The sequence below is a fragment of the Gadus chalcogrammus genome, chromosome 4 (assembly GCF_026213295.1).
Source record: "Gadus chalcogrammus isolate NIFS_2021 chromosome 4, NIFS_Gcha_1.0, whole genome shotgun sequence".
In the NCBI taxonomy this organism is placed as follows: domain Eukaryota; kingdom Metazoa; phylum Chordata; class Actinopteri; order Gadiformes; family Gadidae; genus Gadus; species Gadus chalcogrammus.
Window position 1 is genome coordinate 35,911,659 of NC_079415.1, and position 21,660 is coordinate 35,933,318.

Sequence of the window (21,660 nt, forward strand, 5' to 3'; positions counted from 1 at the left end):
TTCGAAAAAACATAAGTTAAATCTATATACCATGGACATATATCAGTAATTGTAGGCCTATAGGTTAAAATGCATATCCAAGATATCCATCCTAGATATCCATATCATATTTAGAATTAGCGAAACACACACACACACACACACACACACACACACACACACACACACACACACACACACACACACACACACACACACACTTCATTTCAGTGTGTTCACCAGCGAAAAAAGCGATGTATTTATATATTTATGCGGACCTATATTTATCTGGTTCTTTTTTATTGTTTCTCCGTTATAAATTAGACTTCGCCCACAACGCTAGACGAGCGTACTTCATGTCTGATAAAAGACCCGAAAAGCGAACTTTCCACGTATTAAACTCCGCTGGAAACCCCTCCCAACCGGCACTCCCCTCTCCCTAAAATAAACGCTCCTCCTCGGTGTGGCTGAGTAGTTAACTAACATATGTCATTTTAAACTAACAGCCATTACTCTGGCATGTTTTCCTCTAACTACTACTAGGCGTGATTCAGGTCGTCTTCATTTGCGCGCATGCATGCACGAGACTTGAGAATATCCGCCGGAACTAGTCAGAAACACGTCAAGATCCCACCACGTCAAGTTGGACACAAGGTGCACTTCTCCAAGTTTGAAAAAGCATTGTTTGGGATAGGGCACGCCTCTTTGAACGGAGTTAGGCTACGTCATTTCTCACGTGGGAAATTCTACGTGGCAATTCCAACCAACCAGGGCAACGTTTTGATATGATGAGGGGAGTGTCTTATGTCCGCATTTATTTGAGACATGCGCAGAAATGCAGACGGAGGGGGCTCCCGCGAGTTTTTAAAGTCATGTAATTTGTCGCATAGGGAAGTTATCACCAGCATTTCTGACGTTTTGATCCCAGAGTGCATAATGTTATGGGAGGCAACGCAACGCATGCTTGATCTGAAACTCGCCTATTATTTCACTTAATTACGTCCAGCACCTGAATCGGGAGGGCTTTCGCGATCTCGGTTGAATCAAACTAACACAACACCGCCATCTGGTGGCGACACCAGGCGGTGTCGACGCATTCACCTGGCTTTCCAGGTGAATGCGTCGGATTATTCATCCTATTCTATTACAGTTGCAATAATTAGCATTATTCTTATTACTGGGCTACTGTTATCATTATTCTCATGTTAAGTATATGATGAGATGCTCTCTGACACGCCCCCGTGTTTTAGAGCTGCTGAAAACAAACCTGAGCTGCTCGGATGACTGACAGCTTCACGAGCAACTCAGGAGAGCAGCCACACTGTCAGTAGCCAATAGAATTTGCAGCAGGAGCGCAGTGGGCGGGACCAGGAGACTGCGAGTCAATCAGAGGAAACCGTTACGCGACGCTCGTTTCGCATCACTCCATCCGACCGGGTCGCTGAGAATAGCGTTAATTCAGATAATTAAGATAATTCAGATCGAAATGTTACATCTGCGTTCTTTGTCGGGGCTCACAGACGTGTTCCAGTCCAACCTTAAGCGGCCCTTGTCCTGCGTGGCGGGGGGGAGCACAGCGCGATGTCTCAGCAGCGAGTGGCCGGCGGGGAGGCTGCCGAACCGGGGCAGCTGGGCACCTGCTCCGGCCCCCTGGAGCCTCCACCGAACCCCGGCCGCCCGGCCCCCGCACCCGGCCGTACACACGCAGACCAGAGCCCTCTGCTCCAAGAGCGACGGCGGCGGTGAGACGAGCAAGGACTCGGCCGCGGAGAATTAGGTCATCTACGGTCCTCTACGGTCCTCCATCATGGGATAGCTCATATTATGGATATCATATATATATATATATATATATATATATATAAATATATATATATATATATATATATATATATATATATATATAATTATATCTGACGTTGTGTCTCTGGGTAGCCGGGGGTCAAACGGCTGGTTTCCATCTGTCTGGTAGGCATGTTCCGGTGAATGTGTCCGGTAGTACGGCTCGGGGGGGGGGCCGGCAATAGCCTGGTTGGCTGCCGACCCCCCCCCCCACCCCCAATCCCCAACACCACCCCCACCACCATTACCCCGGCCCGTACCCCCCCCCCCCCAACCACCTTTTCTTTTTTTTGATCCAATTGAAGTTTTTTTTTTTTTTGGGGAGTGTTCTGTTGAGACTAAATCATCATTGTGTGCCACTGTGCACACCGTCTGTCTCTGTCTGTCTGTCTGTCTGTCTGTCTGTCTGTCTCTCTCCCTCCCTGTGGGTCTGCTTGCTTTGCATTTGTAAGTATGTGTTTATTTGACCTTTATTCGTTTCTCCCCCCCCCCCTTTAGCCTCCTGTAGGTTTGTGACCAACCAGGTAACAGGACAGCTGTCATAGGCTTATAATGACCAATCAGATGGATCGCATCTGCTGGGGGATTCATCCCCCAGCAGATGCACTGCAGGATTAATCTCCCATGATGCACTGTAGGATTCATCTCCCATGATGCACTGCAGGATTCATCTCCCATGATGCACTGCAGGATTCATTTCCCATGATGCACTGCAGGATTAATTTCCCATGATGCACTGGAGGATTAATTTTCCATGATGCACTGGGTGATTAATCTCCCATGATGCACTGCGCCCATCGGATTGGAGGAACCCGAACAGGCACTAGAAGATCCCTTGTGCCGCCCTCCTCTAGATGTTCCGGCGCTCCTTGGAATCCCAGACTGGAATGTCAGCTAGCATATTGGAATAACTGCAGACGACCTCCGCTTGGTGACTCAGAGGTCAAACATCGTAGTACTGGTTCTAGAAACCATCATGGATCATTCCGAGAGTATTCCGACCACAAACCATCGGTCCATTTTCCCATGGCCTGGAACGCCTCTTCAAGAGGAACGGTTCTGGTCCAGGCTGCTGCAGGGGTCTGGGTCTGGTATTCCTACCGCGGGCGATCCATCTGACCTTCCTCTACTGTAGGAACTGCTGGAAAAGTACTGGGACTATTTGATCACCTAGACCCCCAATAGCATAGACCCCTGGAATGACAATGCATCCAGTACAGAGATGTGACGTTGTTTAGCAAAACAGTAGCATTATTCAGCGCTCAACTGGTGTTGTTGAGCACTGAGCTAGTATCCCTTAGCATTAAGCTAGCATCCCTTAGCATTAAGCTAGCCTCCCTTATCCTTAAGCTGGCCTCCCTTAGCATTAAGCTGGCCTCCCTGAGCATTAAGCTAGCATCCCTGAGCATTAGGCTAGCATTCTTTCCCATCTGGCTGAGCAGTGGTATTTGGCACTCAGTTAATCTTTGCCCGACTCTAAACGAGTATCCTTGGCACAAAGCTAATGTTCTTTAATGGTCCAAACCTTTTCCCAAAGTGGTTAATGGGCTCCGCTGAACCTTGCATGTCTATTTCCTGTGCAGTGGATCCCACTTTCTGTTCTCCTGAGCGCTGCTCTCTGTCCGCAGGAGAAGGAAGGCGGGCATCCTGCCCAGCCTGGAGGACCTCCTGTTCTACACCATCGCCGAGGGCCAGGAGAGGATCCCCGCCCACAAGTTCACCACGGTACGGCTCCAGGGTCCAACAGGGTCCAACAGGGTCTAGAGGGTCCAACAGGGTCCAACAGGGTCTAACAGGGTCTAGAGGGTCCAACAGGGTCCAACAGGGTCCAGGGTCTAGAGGGTCTAACAGGGTCCAGGGTCTAACAGGGTCGGGAGGGTCTAGAGGGTCCAACAGGGTCCAACAGTGTCTAGAGGGTCCAACAGAGTCTCGAGGGTCCAACAGGGTCCAACAGGGTCTCGGGGTCTAACAGGGTCTCAGGGTCTAACAGGGTCCATCAGGGTCTCAGGGTCTAACAGGGTCTCGGGGTCTCAGGGTCTCGGGGTCTAACAGGGTCTCGGGGTCTAACAGGGTCTCGGGGTCTAACAGGGTCTCGGGGTCTAACAGGGTCTCAGGGTCTAACAGGGTCTCGGGGTCTCAGGGTCAGGGTGTAAAAGGGTCCAGGGTCTAACAGGGTCCAGAGGGTCTAACTGTGTTCTGGTCCCCCCCCGTCCCCCCCCTAGGCTTTGAAGGCCACTGGTCTCCGGACCGGAGACCCCCGCCTCAAGGAGTGTATGGAGATGCTGAAGGTCATCATGAAGACCACGTCGGATGGAGCCCTGGACCGGCACCTTTTCAAGAAGTACGAACCCGGACCCTCTGCCTAGACCCAGACCCAGTCCCAGACCCAGACCCAGACCCAAACCCAGTCCCAGACCCAGACCCAGACCCAGACCCAGATCCAGTCCCAGACCCAGACCACCAGACCCAGACCCAGACCAAGACCCAGTCCCAGACCCTGACCCTGACTCAGACCCAGACCCAGACCCAGTCAGGTCTAACAGGCACTAACACTGCAGGGCTGGGGTTCTACTCCCTGTGGCTCAGCGGGGGGGGGTGGTAGCGGGGGGGTCCTGACGCCTCTGGCTCAAGGTGGGGGGTCCTGATGCCTCTGGCTCCAGGTGGGGGGGTGTTGGTGGTGGTGGGGGGGGTCCTGACGCCTCTGGCTCCAGGTGGGGGGGGTCCTGTCGGGGGGGTCCTGACACCTCTGGCTCCAGGTGGGGGGTCCTGACGCCTCTGGCTCCAGGTGGGGGGTCCTGACGCCTCTGGCTCCAGGTGGGGGGTCCTTTGGTGGGGGGGTCCTGACGCCTCTGGCTCCAGGTGGGGGGTCCTTTGGTGGGGGGGTCCTGTGGGGGGGGTCCTGACGCCTCTGGCTCCAGGTGGGGGGTCCTTTGGTGGGGGGGTCCTGTGGGGGGGGTCCTGACGCCTCTGGCTCCAGGTGGGGGGTCCTTTGGTGGGGGGGTCCTGTGGGGGGGGTCCTGACGCCTCTGGCTCCAGGTGGGGGGTCCTTTGGTGGGGGGGGTCCTGTGGGGGGGGTCCTGACGCCTCTGGCTCCAGGTGGGGGGTCCTTTGGTGGGGGGGGTCCTGTGGGGGGGGTCCTGACGCCTCTGGCTCCAGGTGTGTGCAGAGTAACATCGTGCTGCTGACGCAGGCGTTCCGCAAGAAGTTCGTCATCCCGGACTTCCAGCCCTTCTGCGCGCACATCGACGAGCTCTACCACAACGCCAAGAAGATACCTGGGGGGCAGGTGAGCCCCCCCTGACACCACAACCAATCACAGCCCTCACACCTCAGCCGGTCCTCGTTGATGTAGCGCCTCCGTCTGTCCTCTAGGTGGCGGACTACATCCCCCAGCTGGCCCGCTTCAGCCCCGACCTCTGGGCCGTGTCCCTCTGCACCGTAGACGGACAGAGGTACTACATTACCCACAATGCCCCATCCACACCGTCACTTCAGATCCCTCTCTGGGTGGGGTCGCCGCGGTGGGGCTGAGGTACCGAGAGGGGAGGGGGACGGCGGGGAGACCCTTCACCTGTAGGTCGACTGGTTTGACCTCTCTCTCCCCCCCCCTCCCCCTCCCTCCCCCAGGCACACGGTGGGGGACACCAAGGTGCCGTTCTGCCTGCAGTCGTGTGTGAAGCCGCTGAAGTACGCCATCGCCGTGCACGACCACGGCACCGACTACGTGCACCGCTTCATCGGCAAGGAGCCCAGCGGCCTGCGCTTCAACAAGCTCTTCCTCAACGAGGACGGTGAGACAGCCTCTGGTCTCCCCCGCTGGTCTCACCCTCTGGTCTCACCCGCTGGTCTCTCCCGCTGGCCTGACCCGCTGGTCTCACCCTCTGGTCTCATCCGCTGGTCTCTCCCGCCGGTCTCTCCCTCTGGCCTCACCCTCTTGTCTCACCCTTTAGTCTCTGGTCTCACCCTCTGGTTTCACCCTCTGGTCTCACCCTCTGGTCTCACCCTTTAGTCTCACCCTCTGGTCTCACCCTCTGGTCTCACCCTTTAGTCTCACCCTCTGGTCTCACCCTCTGGTCTCACCCACTGGTCTCATGATGTGATGTCATGCTGTGATGTCATGCTGTGATGTCGTGATGTGATGTCATGCTGTGATGTCATGCTGTGATGTCATGATGTGATGTCATGCTGTGATGTCATCTGATGTCATGCTGTGATGTCATGCTGTGATGTCATGTGATGTCATGCTGTGATGTCATGTGATGTCATGGTGTGATGTCATTTGATGTCATGCTGTGATGTCATGTGATGTCATGCTGTGATGTCATGTGATGTCATGCTGTGATGTCATGTGATGTCATGCTGTGATTGATGTTCTTCAGATAAACCCCACAACCCCATGGTGAACGCGGGAGCCATTGTGTGCACGTCACTTATTAAGGTACGTGCACACCACACACACACCTCCGCTATACAGCAGTCTCATGTAGGTACCAGGGAGTGACGTAGCGGCGCTGGGAGAGACGTAGCGGCGCTGGGAGTGACGTAGCGGGCTGGGAGTGACGTAGCGGCGCTGGAAGTGACGTAGCGGCGCTGGGAGTGACGTAGCGGGCTGGGAGTGACGTAGCGGGCTGGGAGTGACGTAGCGGTGCTGGGAGTGACGTAGCGGGCTGGGAGTGACGTGGGGGCGCTGGGAGTGACGTAGCGGGCTGGGAGTGACGTAGCGGGCTGGGAGTGACGTGGGGGCGCTGGGAGTGACGTAGCGGGCTGGGAGTGACGTAGCGGTGCTGGGAGTGACGTAGCGGGCTGGGAGTGACGTAGCGGGCTGGGAGTGACGCAGCGGGCTGGGAGTGACGTAGCGGCGCTGGGAGTGACGTAGCGGCGCTGGGAGTGACGTAGCGGGCTAAGAGTGACGTAGCGGGCTGGGAGTGACGTAGCGGTGCTGGGAGTGACGTAGCGGTGCTGGGAGTGACGTAGCGGTGCTGGGAGTGACGTAGCGGTGCTGGGAGTGACGTAGCGGGCTGGGAGTGACGTAGCGGCGCTGGGAGTGACGTAGCGGCGCTGGGAGTGACGTAGCGGGCTGGGAGTGACGTAGCGGTGCTGGGAGTGACGTAGCGGTGCTGGGAGTGACGTAGCGGCGCTGGGAGTGACGTAGCGGGCTGGGAGTGACGTAGCGGTGCTGGGAGTGACGTAGCGGCGCTGGGAGTGACGTAGCGGCGCTGGGAGTGACGCAGCGGGCCTGGTGGAGGGGGGTTAGAGGACGTGGAGTGACGTAGCGGCGCTGGGAGTGACGTAGCGGCGCTGGGAGTGACGTAGCGGCGCTGGGAGTGACGCAGCGGGCCTGGTGGAGGGGGGTAGACGACGTGGAGTGACGTAGCGGCGCTGGGGGTGACGCAGCGGGCCTGGTGGAGGGGGGTAGAGGACGTGGAGTGACGTAGCGGGCTGGGGGTGACGTAGCGGGCTGGTGGAGGAGGGTAGAGGACGTGGAGCGAGGCTGGCGGAGGCCAGGAGGGGATTAGAGATGATCCTCTCTCTGGGATTAAGAGAGAGAGAGGAGGGGCCGTCGCTCGCCCACGCGCCCGACCGCTCCGATCCGGATCCGTCACATCGCCTCCATGAAGACACCATCCGGTCGCCTCCGGTTTCTGCAGCCGTTCCCCGGCGACCGAACACCACCGAGCGGCCCCTAGTGATTTGGTTGGTGACGTAGCTAGGGGCCGACGCTACAGAGCCCCCCGTACCGGAGGACTGGCTGACATCTGATTGGCCGGGCGGTGGTCCCTGTGCTCTGATAGGCCGGGCGGTGGTCCCTGTGCTCTGATAGGCCGGGCGCTGGTCCCTGTGTTCTGATAGGACGGGCAGGGGTCCCTGTGTTCTGATAGGCCGGGCGGTGGTCCCTGTGTTCTGATAGGCCGGGCGGTGGTCCCCGTGTTCTGATAGGCCGGGGACCAAGAGCTACCAACTCTTATGGACCCTCTCAGATGCTAGTTCTAAGCGTCTCAGGTGATGTTGGCTTCCTCTACAGTCGACTAACTAACTAACCAACACTCTTTCTCCTGAACCAGATCCACTAGATATAAACTAGTACCTCTACAGTAGACTAACCAACTAACCAACACTCTGTCTCCTGAACCAGATACACTAGATATAAACTAGTACCTCTACAGTCGACTAACCAACTAACCAACACTGTCTCCTGAACCAGATCCACTAGATATAAACTAGTACCTCTACAGTCGACTAACCAACACTCTGTCTCCTGAACCAGATCCACTAGATATAAACTAGTACCTCTACAGTCGACTAAACAACTAACCAACACTCTGCCTCCTGAACCAGATACACTAGATATAAACTAGTACCTCTACAGTCGACTAACCAACACTCTGTCTCCTGAACCAGATCCACTAGATATAAACTAGTACCTCTACAGTCGACTAACCAACACTCTGTCTCCTGAACCAGATCCACTAGATATAAACTAGTACCTCTACAGTTGACTAACTAACTAACCAACACTCTGCCTCCTGAACCAGATCCACTAGATATACCTAGTACCTCTACAGTCGACTAACTAACTAACCAACACTCTTTCTCCTGAACCAGATCCACTAGATATACCTAGTACCTCTACAGTCGACTAAACAACTAACCAACACTCTGCCTCCTGAACCAGATACACTAGATATAAACTAGTACCTCTACAGTCGACTAACCAACACTCTGCCTCCTGAACCAGATCCACTAGATATAAACTAGTACCTCTACAGTCGACTAACTAACTAACCAACACTCTTTCTCCTGAACCAGATACACTAGATATAAACTAGTACCTCTACAGTCGACTAACCAACTAACCAACACTCTGCCTCCTGAACCAGATACACTAGATATAAACTAGTACCTCTACAGTCGACTAACCAACACTCTGTCTCCTGAACCAGATCCACTAGATATAAACTAGTACCTCTACAGTCGACTAACCAACACTCTGTCTCCTGAACCAGATCCACTAGATATAAACTAGTACCTCTACAGTCGACTAACTAACTAACCAACACTCTTTCTCCTGAACCAGATCCACTAGATATACCTAGTACCTCTACAGTCGACTAAACAACTAACCAACACTCAGTCTCCTGAACCAGATCCACTAGATATACCTAGTACCTCTACAGTCGACTAACTAACTAACCAACACTCTGTCTCCTGAAACAGATCCACTAGATATAAACTAGTACCTCTACAGTCGACTAACTAACTAACCAACACTCTGTCTCCTGAAACAGATCCACTAGATATACCTAGTACCTCTACAGTCGACTAACTAACTAACCAACACTCTGTCTCCTGAAACAGATCCACTAGATATAAACTAGTACCTCTACAGTCGACTAACTAACTAACCAACACTCTGTCTCCTGAAACAGATCCACTAGATATACCTAGTACCTCTACAGTCGACTAACTAACTAACCAACACTCTTTCTCCTGAACCAGATCCACTAGATATACCTAGTACCTCTACAGTCGACTAAACAACTAACCAACACTCTGCCTCCTGAACCAGATACACTAGATATAAACTAGTACCTCTACAGTCGACTAAACAACTAACCAACACTCTGCCTCCTGAACCAGATCCACTAGATATAAACTAGTACCTCTACAGTCGACTAACCAACACTCTGCCTCCTGAACCAGATCCACTAGATATAAACTAGTACCTCTACAGTCGACTAACCAACACTCTGCCTCCTGAACCAGATCCACTAGATATAAACTAGTACCTCTACAGTCGACTAACCAACTAACCAACACTCTGCCTCCTGAACCAGATCCACTAGATATAAACTAGTACCTCTACAGTCGACTAACCAACACTCTGTCTCCTGAACCAGATCCACTAGATATAAACTAGTACCTCTACAGTCGACTAACCAACACTCTGTCTCCTGAACCAGATCCACTAGATATAAACTAGTACCTCTACAGTCGACTAACCAACACTCTGTCTCCTGAACCAGATCCACTAGATATAAACTAGTACCTCTACAGTCGACTAACTAACTAACCAACACTCTGTCTCCTGAAACAGATCCACTAGATATCAACCAGATGTTTAGAACAGGACCTCCAGATGTGTATGCCTCTAACTGACTAACCAACACTTTAACTAAACACAAGAATCAGATAAATCATAATCTAACCCTCTCACCTGGTCAACTCAAAGAACTCACTACTCTGATGTTAAGACTTAAATCCTTGAATGAATCCCAGCATGAATCCTATCCTAATCCTAACGGTAGTGATTTGGCTATCTCTGTTTGATCAATTCGATGTCAGTTGAAGTGCTAATGCATTAGCTATATGTGTTAGCTAAATGTCATTTGACTGTTTAATAAGCTACATGTCAGTTGTAGTGCTAACGCATTAGCTACATGTATTAGCTAAATGTTTGTCATTTATAACCAAGTATTTCTGGTCGACAGCACGGAGCGAGCAACGCTGAGAAGTTCGACTATGTGAGTATGTGTGTGTGTGTGTGTGTGTGTGTGTGTGTGTGTGTGTGTGTGTGTGTGTGTGTGTGTGTGTGTGTGTGTGTGTGTGTGTGTGTGTGTGTGTGTGTGTGTGTGTGTGTGTGTGTGTGTGTGTGTGTGTGTAATTGTGTGTGTGCAGTAGAATAGCTTGCTACAGATCACTACTTCTAAGCTAAAAATTGACTAACACTATTCTGAACTTATGATGGTGTTGACCTGGTGTTGATCTGGTGTTGACCTGGTGTTGATCTGGTGTGGACCTGGTGTTGACCTGGTGTTGATCTGGTTTGTATCTCTAGGTTATGGACTTCATGAACAAATTGGCAGGAAATGAGTATGTAGGCTTCAGCAATGCCACGTGAGTACAATATACTCCAATACCAACCTCCTCACAGAGTACTGCATTCCTTTTAAAGTACTGCACTACATGCAGTATTACGTTGAGTGTAATGTTGCAGTCTAAGTGGAGGAGCTGCGGCCGCTGGAGCCTAAACCGCGGTGTTTCCCTCGCAGGTTCCAGTCAGAGCGAGAGTCAGGAGACCGCAACTTTGCTATTGGCTACTACCTGAAGGAGAAGAAGGTAGGAGACCACGAGACGCCGCTCCACAATCCACCCATTGGTCACCAGTGGTGGACACTCCCACTGGTGATGCCAGTGGACTGGACCATCCGCTGGGGGGGGCCTATCAGTCTGACCCCGTCTCTTTCTTTCAGTGTTTCCCCGAGGGAACGGACATGACCTCCATCCTGGATTTCTACTTCCAGGTCAGTGATGGACAGCTCCTCTTCCGTGTGACGGGAGAAACAGATGATGTTGATTGTTCTGTTGTTGAGGCGACCACAGCACTGGCTCGACAGGTCTTCCAGGTTGGGATAAGTCCAGCTCTGTATTCGAAGGGCTTGTCTGTTAGCTCCCTCTTCAGTTAGCTGGGAGTTAGCTTGTCATTTCAATGTTTGATCCAATGGCCAACAAGTTCAGTTAGCCAGTGAGCTATCAGTAAGCTGTCGAGTCTCTCCTCCCTGCTAGCTGTTCAGTTATCCAGTGAGCTTATGCTAACGTCTCTCCTCCCTGCTAGCTGTTCAGTTAGCCACTGAGCTAATGCTAACGTCTCTCCTCCCTGCTAGCTCTGCTCCATCGAGGTCACCTGTGAGAGCGCTAGCGTCATGGCGGCCACACTGGCCAACGGCGGCTTCTGTCCAATCACAGGAGAGCGTGTCCTGAGCCCGGAGGCGGTGCGGAACACCCTGAGCCTCATGCACTCCTGTGGCATGTACGACTTCTCAGGCCAGTTCGCCTTCCACGTCAGTACCGCTGCTCAGCCTGCTGCTGCTAACCCCTGTCACCATGGCGACCCTGTCACCCTGTCACCTCGGTGACCTTGTCACCCGGTAACCCTGTAACCTCGGTGACCCTGTAACCTTGGTGACCCTGTAACCTCGGTGACCTGGTCACTGTGTAACTTTTGTAACACTGTCAACCTGTAACCTTGGTAACCCTGTCCCCTTGGTGACCTTGGTAACCTTGGTAACCCTGTCCCCTTGGTTACCTTGGTAACCTTGGTAACCCTGTAACCTTGGTGACCCTGTCCCCTTGGTAACCCTGTTAACTTGGTAACCTTGGTGACCCTGTCCCCTTGGTGACCTTGGTAACCTTGGTGACCTTGGTAACCCTGTACCCTTGGTAACCCTGTAACCTTGGTAACACTGTCACCCTGTAACCTTGGTGACCTTGGTAACCCTCTAACCTTGTCACCCGGTAACCTTGGTAACCCTGTAACCTTGGTGACCTTTGTAACCCTCTAACCTTGACCTCCATAATCCCGGTAAAACATGGGCAGCATTGCTAACCCTGTACCCTTGGTAACTGTAGTAACTGTAACCGTGGTAACCCCTGTGACCGTGGTAACCCTCTGCGGTGCGCTGCTCCCCCAGGTGGGCCTGCCGGCCAAGTCTGGGGTGTCGGGGGGGATCCTGCTGGTGGTGCCCAACGTGATGGGGGTCATGTGTTGGTCGCCCCCGCTGGACAAGCTGGGCAACAGTGTCAGAGGGATCCGCTTCTGCACCGTACGTCAGCCCCGCCGTGCTAACGCTACACTGCAGCGCCACCCACAATAATGCTACAGCCTCACTGATAACACTAGGCTACAGCTCCACCGACAACGCTAACGCTGCAGCGCCACCCACAACGCTAACGCTACAGCCTGAAGGATAACGCTAGGCTACAGCTCCACCCACAACCCTAACGCTACGCTGCAGCGCCACCCACAACGCTAATGCTACAGCCTCACTGATAACGCTAGGCTACAGCTCCACCCACAACCCTAACGCTACGCTGTAGCGCCACCCACAACGCTAATGCTACAGCCTCAAGGATAACGCTAGGCTACAGCTCCACCCACAACGCTACGCTATAGTGTCACTGATAAGTCTAGGCTACAGCTTCTCTGATAACATTAATGCTACACAGTAGTAGTGTGTGATTGGTTGGTCAGTAGTAGTGTGTGATTGGTCGGTCAGTAGTAGTGTGTGATTGGTCGGTCAGTAGTAACCTGTGATTGGTCGGTTTCAGGATCTGCTGTCTCTGTGTAACTTCCACAACTACGACAACCTGAAACACTTCGCCAAGAAACTGGACCCCCGCAGGGAGGGGGGAGACCAGAGGGTGGGTGTCTGTCTGTCTGTCTGTCTGTCTGTCTGTCTGTCTGCCTGCCTGCCTGCCTGCCTGCCTGCCTGCCTGCCTGCCTGTCTGTCTGTCTGTCTGTCTGTCTGTCTGTCTGTCTGTCTGTCTGTCTGTCTGTCTGTCTGTCTGTCTGTCTGTCTGTCTGTCTGTCTGTCTCTTGTAGTAGCTATGTTATTGATCATATGGCTAATCGTCCCGATTGATCCGATCACTGCTGTTTGTTTGCAGGTGAAGTCTGTGATTAATCTGCTGTTTGCTGCCTACACTGGAGACGTGTCCGCACTGAGGAGGTGAGACCTCCCCTTAACCTACTGCCCTGAGCCCCAACCTCCCCTTAACCTACTGCCGTGAGAGCCACAACCTCCCCTTAACCTACTGCCCTGAGCCCCAACCTCCCCTTAACCTACTGCCGTGAGAGCCACAACCTCCCCTTAACCTACTGCCCTGAGCCCCAACCTCCCCTTAACCTACTGCCGTGAGAGCCACAACCTCCCCTTAACCTACTGCCCTGAGCCCCAACCTCCCCTTAACCTACTGCCGTGAGAGCCACAACCTCCCCTTAACCTACTGCCCTGAGCCCCAACCTCCCCTTAACCTACTGTCGTGAGAGCCACAACCTCCCCTTAACCTATTGCCCTGAGCCCCAACCTCCCCTTAACCTACTGCCGTGAGAGCCACAACCTCCCCTTAACCTACTGCCCTGAGCCCCAACCTCCCCTTAACCTACTGCCGTGAGAGCCACAACCTCCCCTTAACCTACTGCCCTGAGCCCCAACCTCCCCTTAACCTACTGCCGTGAGAGCCCCAACCTCCCCTTAACCTACTGCCCTGAGCCCCAACCTCCCCTTAACCTACTGCACAGAGCCACAACCTCCCCTTAACCTACTGCAATGAGCCCCAACCTCCCCTTAACCTACTGTGTGTGTGTGTGTGTGTGTGTGTGTGTGTGTATGTATGTGTGTGTGTGTGTGTGTGTGTGTGTGTGTGTGCAGGTTTGCGCTGTCCTCCATGGATATGGAGCAGAGGGACTACGACTCGCGGACGGCGCTCCACGTTGCGGCGGCCGAAGGTAGAGTGAGACCACCCACTGGGGGGGGGGGGTGAGACCACCACCCCCCACTGGGGGGGGGGGGGGAGCGTTGAGGTGTGGGGCAGGTCTACCCTGATGACCCAGAGAGACATCACATCACAGAACACACTAGCTACTGGTTAACACACCTTTGATTGACAGGCCAGTTGGCTTCCCCAAACCAATCAAGGAAGAGATGTCTGATTGGTCAGAAATCAAATGACTCACGGAGAGGCCGACGCCCACAAACTGGCTCCCTGACAAGAGCCTGTCACTCACTGAGGGCGGACGGCTGGGCCACCTCTAACTGTGTGTGTGTGTGTGTGTGTGTGTGTGTGTTCGTGTGCGTGCGTTTCAGGTCATGCTGAGGTGGTTCGGTTCCTCCTGGAGGCCTGTAAGGTCAACGCAGTCCCTAAAGACAGGTACACACACACACACACACACACACACACACACACACACACACACACACACACACACACACACACACACACACACACACACACACACACACACACATATGCTACACTTGTGTGTGTGCAGGTGGGGGAACACCCCTATGGACGAGGCGGTGCATTTCGGCCATCATGACGTGGTCACCATCCTGCAGGACTACCACCCCACCCCCAGCCCCCCCCAGCCCCCCCAGACCCCTGAGGTGGCAGGGAACAACCTGGACGGCCTGCTGTAGCCCTTAACCCCCCCTCTGGGAACAACCTGGACGGCCTGCTGTAGCCCTTAACCCCCCCTCTGTTAGCCCTTAACCCCCCCTCTGGGAACAACCTGGACGGCCTGCTGTAGCCCTTAACCCCCCCTCTGTTAGCCTTTAACCTCGCCCTGTTAGCCCTTAACCCCCCCTCTGTTAGCCCTTAACCCCCCCTCTGGGAACAACCTGGACGGCCTGCTGTAGCCCTTAACCCACCCCTGTTAGCCCTTAACCCCCCCTCTGGGAACAACCTGGACGGCCTGCTGTAGCCCTTAACCCCCCCTCTGTTAGCCTTTAACCTCGCCCTGTTAGCCCTTCATTTCCCAGTAACCTTGGCCTGAATTCAACTCTTATCCCTCAACCCCTGAAGGGACCATCCACTTACTCTGAATAATACTCCCCCCTCTTTTCCCCGCCCCCTTTGTATTGGCCCCGCCCCTTCATTAAACAATCAACTGTCTGTGTTTCTGGTCGTGTTACAAGGTCTTGCGTAGAAATATGACGATGCCTTCTAAAGGAACACTGCTTTGATGCCTCCACAAATATAAACTGATGTTAGAACTGTTGATATTATGACTGGTTTATGCTAGAGTGGTTTACACTATTCTAGACTGGTTTACACTAGTCTAGACTGGTTTACACTGGTTGAGACTAGTCTAGACTGGGTGACACTGGTTGAGACTAGCCTAGACTGGGTGACACTTGTTGAGACTGGTTTATCAGCAGTTTTCAATCTGTCAGTCTGTTGTGTTGAGTTGTCAAGTGTTCCAACTTAAAGTGTGTGTATATTTGTGTGTGCAGTGTAAGGTTTCAGTGTGATCGGACAGCAGGGTTACGCAGACGATGTCCGAACAGGTGACAGACGTCACATCTTTGTGATGGATGTTATTTATTTGTAAAAGCGACAGTGATCCTTTCTCATGACGCCGTCCGTCGCGGCGGTGACGTGTGTATTTATAAAGCCTGTGTACATAAACCTGAAGTCTGCCAATGCTTTCATAGTGAAACTCAACTCTGGAACGTAGAGAGAAAGAAGTTTTACTGACCAACGATGAGAGCTGCTGGAGGCAGTCAGGGTGATGAGACATATGGGAAGATAAGGCCTACTTAAGGTATCTAATCCAAGGTAAGGCCTCATTAAGGAACCTTATCCAAGGTAAGGCCTACTTAAGGTAACTAATCATAGGCCAGTGACACTGAAACATGAATCCCGGCACCTGACAACATTTTATTTGTGTTTTTTATGTTTCCAGTGATCTGGGGCACATCAATTAAAGCCAGAGGTTCTGAAGGGGAGATGGGGAACAGCCTTTACCCAAACTACAACGTTACATACTACCCAAACTCTACAACCCAAAATAATGTTAGACGGATTCAAACGTACAACCTGCAGCACACTTAGAGAAGCTCATATGCTCGAAAACAAGTCAAGGCATTCGGACACCACTTAAGTACTCTCTTAGGTAAAAGTACTCTCGTGAGTAAAAGTACTCTCAAAAGTTAGAATACTCTGATATAAGTAAGAATATCCTGAAACAAAAAAACAATACACAAAAAGCATGGCTGCCAATGCCATGTGTTTATGCCGCTTATGATGTGAGGCCGTCGGTCAGTCGGTCATCTGTAGGAAGAAACAGAACGTTAGCATTCATCATTAGCCTTGTCATTCATCATTAGCGTTAGCATCGATCATTAGCGTTAGCATTCATCATTAGCTTTATCATTCATCATTAGCATTAGCCTAAATCGTATAATTAGTGTTAAATAGCGTCATCACTCGCACTCACAAGCATTAGTATTGATATTAACATTAGTATTAATCATTAGCGTTAGCGCATTAATCATTAGCGTTAGCATTGATAATCAGCGTTAGCATCGATCGTATCGTTAGTGTTAACTACAGCGCCGTCAATCGCACTCACAAGCATTATTATGTCGTTAACGTTAGCATCAAACGCTGCATTTACCGAAATCACATTTTTCACTAAAATGTATAGAGTTCCTAAACAGGAGATCTCCCAAATACCCTTCCTGTTAGTATTGACATTAGCCATTAGGTGTGTGTGTGTGTGTGTGTGTGTGTGTGTGTGTGTGTGTGTGTGTGTGTGTGTGTGTGTGTGTGTGTGTGTGTGTGTGTGTGTGTGTGTGTGTGTGTGTGTGTGTGTGTGTGTGTGTGTGTGTGCGCCTCACTAGGTCATCGATGTTACTGGGCACACTGACGAACTGCTCCAGGTGTCTGAAGTCGTCAGGTGACATGGGCATCATGTTGTCCTGGAGACGGGATGGGGGGCTGCAAGGTCAGAGGAAAGAGGTCAGAGGTCACCACTAGAGTCAGAGGTCACCACTAGAGTCAGAGGTCACCACTAGAGTCAGAGGTCACCACTAGAGTCAGAGGTCACCACTAGAGTCAGGTCAGAGGTCACCACTAGAATCAGAGGTCACCACTAGAGTCAGGTCAGAGGTCACCACTAAAGTCAGGTCAGAGGTCACCACTAAAGTCAGGTCAGAGGTCACCACTAGAATCAGGTCAGAGGTCACCACTAGAATCAGGTCAGAGGTCACCACTAGAGTCAGAGGTCACCACTAGAGTCAGGTCCGAGGTCACCACTAGAGTCAGGTCAGAGGTCACCACTAGAATCAGGTCAGAGGTCACCACTAGAGTCAGAGGTCACCACTAGAGTCAGAGGTCACCACTAGAGTCAGGTCAGAGGTCACCACTAGAATCAGGTCAGAGGTCACCACTAGAGTCAGAGGTCACCACTAGAGTCAGAGGTCACCACTAGAGTCAGGTCAGAGGTCACCACTAGAATCAGGTCAGAGGTCACCACTAGAGTCAGAGGTCACCACTAGAGTCAGAGGTTACCACTAGAGTCAGGTCAGAGGTCACCACTAGAATCAGGTTAGAGGTCACCACTAGAGTCAGAGCTCACCACTAGAATCAGGTCAGAGGTTGCCGCAAGGGGTGTGTGTGTGTGTGTTGTGTGTTAACGTACACCTCAGACACCGAGATCAGTTCTGTCTTCATGTATCCACTCTTCACTGCATTCCCCTCCTCCATGGGCTCTGGAGCTGGACAGACAGACAGACAGACAGGCAGGCAGACAGAGAGGCAGACAGACAGGCAGACAGACAGACAGACAGGCAGACAGACTGTGATTTAACCACACATAACTAACTCTCTGGTATGAAGGTTGGCTCCTTCTGGCCCCACTGAGACTCTCTGGGGTAGGTAGGTAGTGACTCTGGGGTAGGTAGGCAGTGACTCTGGGGTAGGTAGGTAGTGAGTCTGGGGTAGGTAGTGACTCTGGGGTAGGTAGGTAGTGACTCTGGGGTAGGTAGGTAGTGACTCTGGGGTAGGTAGGTAGTAACTCTGGGGTAGGTAGTGACTCTGGGGTAGGTAGGTAGTGACTCTGGGGTAGGTAGGTAGTGACTCTGGGGTAGGTAGGTAGTGACTCTGGGGTAGGTAGGTAGTGACTCTGGGGTAGGTAGGTAGTAACTCTGGGGTAGGTAGGTAGTGACTCTGGGGTAGGTAGGTAGTGACTCTGGGGTAGGTAGGTAGTGACTCTGGGGTAGGTAGGTAGTGACTCTGGAGTAGGTAGGTGGTGACTCTGGGGTAGGTAGGCGGTGACTCTGGGGTAGGTAGGCGGTGACTCTGGGGTAGGTAGGTAGTGACTCTGGGGTAGGTAGGTAGTGACTCTGGGGTAGGTAGTGACTCTGGGGTAGGTAGGTAGTGACTCTGGGGTAGGTAGGTAGTGACTCTGGGGTAGGCAGTGACTCTGGGGTAGGTAGGTGGTGACTCTGGGGTAGGTAGGTGGGGACTCTGGGGTAGGTAGGTAGTGACTCTGGGGTAGGTAGGTAGTGACTCTGGGGTGGGTAGGCAGTGACTCTGGGGTAGGTAGGTAGTGACTCTGGGGTAGGTAGGTAGTGACTCTGGGGTAGGTAGGTAGTGACTCTGGGGTAGGTAGGCAGTGACTCTGGGGTAGGTAGGCAGTGACTCTGGGGTAGGTAGGCAGTGACTCTGGGGTAGGTAGGCAGTGAGTCTGGGGTAGGTGCTCACCGTCGCTGGGGGGGGGGTAGTACTTGCTGAAGGCCTGGTCCTTGGGGATGTCGGGGTACAGGAAGCGGAGCGGGTTCTCCGGGATGTTCTCGGCCGCCATCACCTTGTAGGTGCGGATGATGTCGGCCAGAGAGACGGCCGTGAGCTCCCGCTTGGTGTAGGGCTCCACGGAGTGGTACACCGGCTTGTCTACACACACACACACACACACACACACACACACACACACACACACACACACACACACACACACACACACACACACACACACACACACACACACACACACACACACACACACCATTAACAGACCGCTTTACACCACATCTCCCCGCCACTGTGTGTGTGTGTGTGTACCGTGCATGTCGTGCTCTATCCAGGTGAAGGTGATCGCTCCCTCCCGGCTGCTCTCGCTGAACCTCAGCAGGAAGGTTCCCGGGGAACAGTCGCTTAGCAACACCTTCTCCCGCTCTTTGCTGAGGAAGCCCATGATGCATCTGGGGTTGTTAGAAACACCAATTAATTAATCCATCGTCGTTGTCCCCAGAAGACAACGAAGAAGACCAGGGTCCCCCGGACCCTGACTACAGACCGGTCTACAGTCTGGGTCTGGACTACAGACCGGTCTACAGTCTGGGTCTGGACTACAGACCGGTCTACAGTCTGAGTCTGGACTACACACCGGTCCACAGTCTGGGTCTGGACTACAGACCGGTCCACAGTCTGGGTCTGGACTACAGACCGGTCTACAGTCTGGGTCTGGACTACAGACCGGTCTACAGTCTGGGTCTGGACTACACACCGGTCCACAGTCTGGGTCTGGACTACACACCGGTCCACAGTCTGGGTCTGGACTACAGACCGGTCTACAGTCTGGGTCTGGACTACAGACCGGTCTACAGTCCGGGTCTGGACTACAGACCGGGTTCTCCTGGGCTCTGTTATCTTGGTTTCTATATTGAAGTTCAATAAATGTTCCTTTTTTTTAATTGAGACTTGTAACATTTGTTATCAGTGTAATTATTATGATTGAGGGAGCAAAAAAAAAAAAAAGTAGTATCGGCTCTAAATATCGGTATCGGCGTATCGGCTAAGGCTGATGAAAAAATATCGGTATCGTATCGGCCCTAAAAAATCCGTATCGGTCGATCCCTAGTTTTGTGTTCTCTAGGGTTCTTTGGGGTTCTCTAGGGTTCTCTAGGGTTCTCCAGGGTTCTGGCTTATCTAGGTTTATGGGTTCTCCAGGCTTCTCCAGGGTTATTTTGGGTTCTTTGGGGTTCTCTAGGGTTCTGGGTTCTCCAGGCTTCTCTAGGGTTCTTTGGGGTTCTCCAGGCTTCTCCAGGGTTATTTTGGGTTCTTTGGGGTTCTCTAGGGTTCTGGGTTCTCCAGGCTTCTCCAGGCTTCTCTAGGGTTCTTTGGGGTTCTCCAGGGTTCTTTGGGGTTCTCTAGGGTTCTTCAGGGTTCTGGTGCTGACTGACCCGTCGTTCCAGAGAGCTAGCAGGTGTCGTTTGATGAGGTCCAGGATCCCCTCCATCCACAGCCAGAACGGGAAGCTCTTCTCCGTCGCGCCCTGGAACAGCACCGCACCATCACTACACCATCACTACACCACCACACCATCACTACACCAAAGTACCATCACTACACCATCACTACACCACCACACCATCACTACACCATCACTACACCATCACTACACCACCGCACCATCACTACATCATCACTACACCATCAATACACCACCGCACCATCACTACACCACCACACCATCACTACACCACCACACCATCACCACACCATCACTACACCAAAGTACCATCACTACACCACCGCACCATCACTACACCATCACTACACCAAAGTACCATCACTACACCATCACTACACCAAAGTACCATCACTACACCACCACACCATCACTACACCAAAGTACCATCACTACACCATCACTACACCACCGCACCATCACTACACCAAAGTACCATCACTACACCATCACGACACCACCGCACCATCACTACACCAAAGTACCATCACTACACCATCACTACACCATCACTACACCACCGCACCATCACTACACCACAGCACCATCACTACACCACCGCACCATCACTACACCACCACACCATCACTACACCATCACTACACCACCACACCATCACTACACCATCACTACACCAAAGTACCATCACTACACCACCGCACCATCACTACACCATCACTACACCAAAGTACCATCACTACACCATCACTACACCACAGCACCATCACTACACCACCAGCCAGCTCGTCAGGTCAGGAGCAGGTGGTGTTAAGTGTTGCTCAGGGACACATCAGACCGGAGGAGCCGGGGATCGAACCATCAACCTTGGGGTTCCCAGTCCACCTGCTGTAGCTCCTGAAGCAGAGTGGACCCACCTTACAGAAGCGGGCCCAGGGGATCAGACCTTCTGGTTTCCTCATGGCCTTGTGTCCTGGACATACACACCAGATCAGATTTAAATCATAGTTGTGTGTGTAGCGTGTTTAGCACATGATTAGCATGTGTTGAGAGTAGCGTGTTTAGCACATGTTAAGCGTGTGGTGAGAGTGTGTAGCGTGTTTAGCACATGTCCGTGTAGCGCTAACCCAGTAGCTTGTCAGCTAGCATGTTGAGCTGCTCCTGGTTCAGCCCCCTCTTGGTGACGGAGGAGAACTGCCAGCTCAGTACCTCTGCTAGCTGGGCCCAGGTGGCCGAGGGCGGGGACAGGAAGAAACGCAGGTTCTGCAGGAAGTAGAACCAAAGCG

At 52.6% G+C, this 21,660-nt stretch overlaps 2 protein-coding genes across 2 annotated transcripts in view; one reads left to right on the top strand and one right to left on the bottom strand.

Moving 5' to 3' along the window:
• Window positions 1-552: 552 nt before the first annotated feature.
• Window positions 553-14,798, top strand: LOC130381057 (glutaminase kidney isoform, mitochondrial-like). Its single transcript, XM_056588478.1, has 19 exons — window positions 553-633; window positions 1,271-1,721; window positions 3,431-3,546; window positions 4,044-4,162; window positions 4,978-5,107; window positions 5,194-5,273; window positions 5,449-5,612; window positions 6,201-6,259; window positions 10,311-10,343; window positions 10,658-10,716; window positions 10,872-10,938; window positions 11,073-11,123; window positions 11,484-11,660; window positions 12,291-12,422; window positions 12,928-13,020; window positions 13,267-13,328; window positions 14,031-14,107; window positions 14,466-14,529; window positions 14,651-14,798. The coding sequence occupies exons 1-19, from the start codon at window positions 553-555 to the stop codon at window positions 14,796-14,798; spliced, it is 2,163 nt and encodes a 720-aa protein (XP_056444453.1).
• Window positions 14,799-15,611: 813 nt separating this feature from the next.
• The window catches only part of LOC130380710 (signal transducer and activator of transcription 1-alpha/beta-like), a 19,699-nt gene continuing 13,650 nt past the window's right edge, over window positions 15,612-21,660 (bottom strand). The window contains exons 17-24 of the mRNA XM_056588007.1: window positions 21,502-21,637; window positions 21,292-21,347; window positions 20,349-20,440; window positions 19,228-19,367; window positions 18,871-19,059; window positions 17,807-17,882; window positions 17,004-17,103; window positions 15,612-16,434 (exon numbers count right to left, since the gene is read on the bottom strand). Of these exons, the coding sequence (XP_056443982.1) occupies window positions 16,423-16,434; window positions 17,004-17,103; window positions 17,807-17,882; window positions 18,871-19,059; window positions 19,228-19,367; window positions 20,349-20,440; window positions 21,292-21,347; window positions 21,502-21,637 (801 nt within the window). The 3' untranslated portion in view covers window positions 15,612-16,422. The remainder of the gene's footprint in view (window positions 16,435-17,003; window positions 17,104-17,806; window positions 17,883-18,870; window positions 19,060-19,227; window positions 19,368-20,348; window positions 20,441-21,291; window positions 21,348-21,501; window positions 21,638-21,660) is intronic.

Coding starts and splice junctions, on each gene's coding strand:
- LOC130381057 (XM_056588478.1), top strand. CDS start 553: ATGCATGCACGAGACTTGAGAATATCCGCCGGAACTAGTCAGAAACAC. Junction 10,344..10,657: donor ACGCTGAGAAGTTCGACTAT/GTGAGTATGTGT, acceptor TTGTATCTCTAG/GTTATGGACTTCATGAACAA. Junction 12,423..12,927: donor GAGGGATCCGCTTCTGCACC/GTACGTCAGCCC, acceptor GGTCGGTTTCAG/GATCTGCTGTCTCTGTGTAA.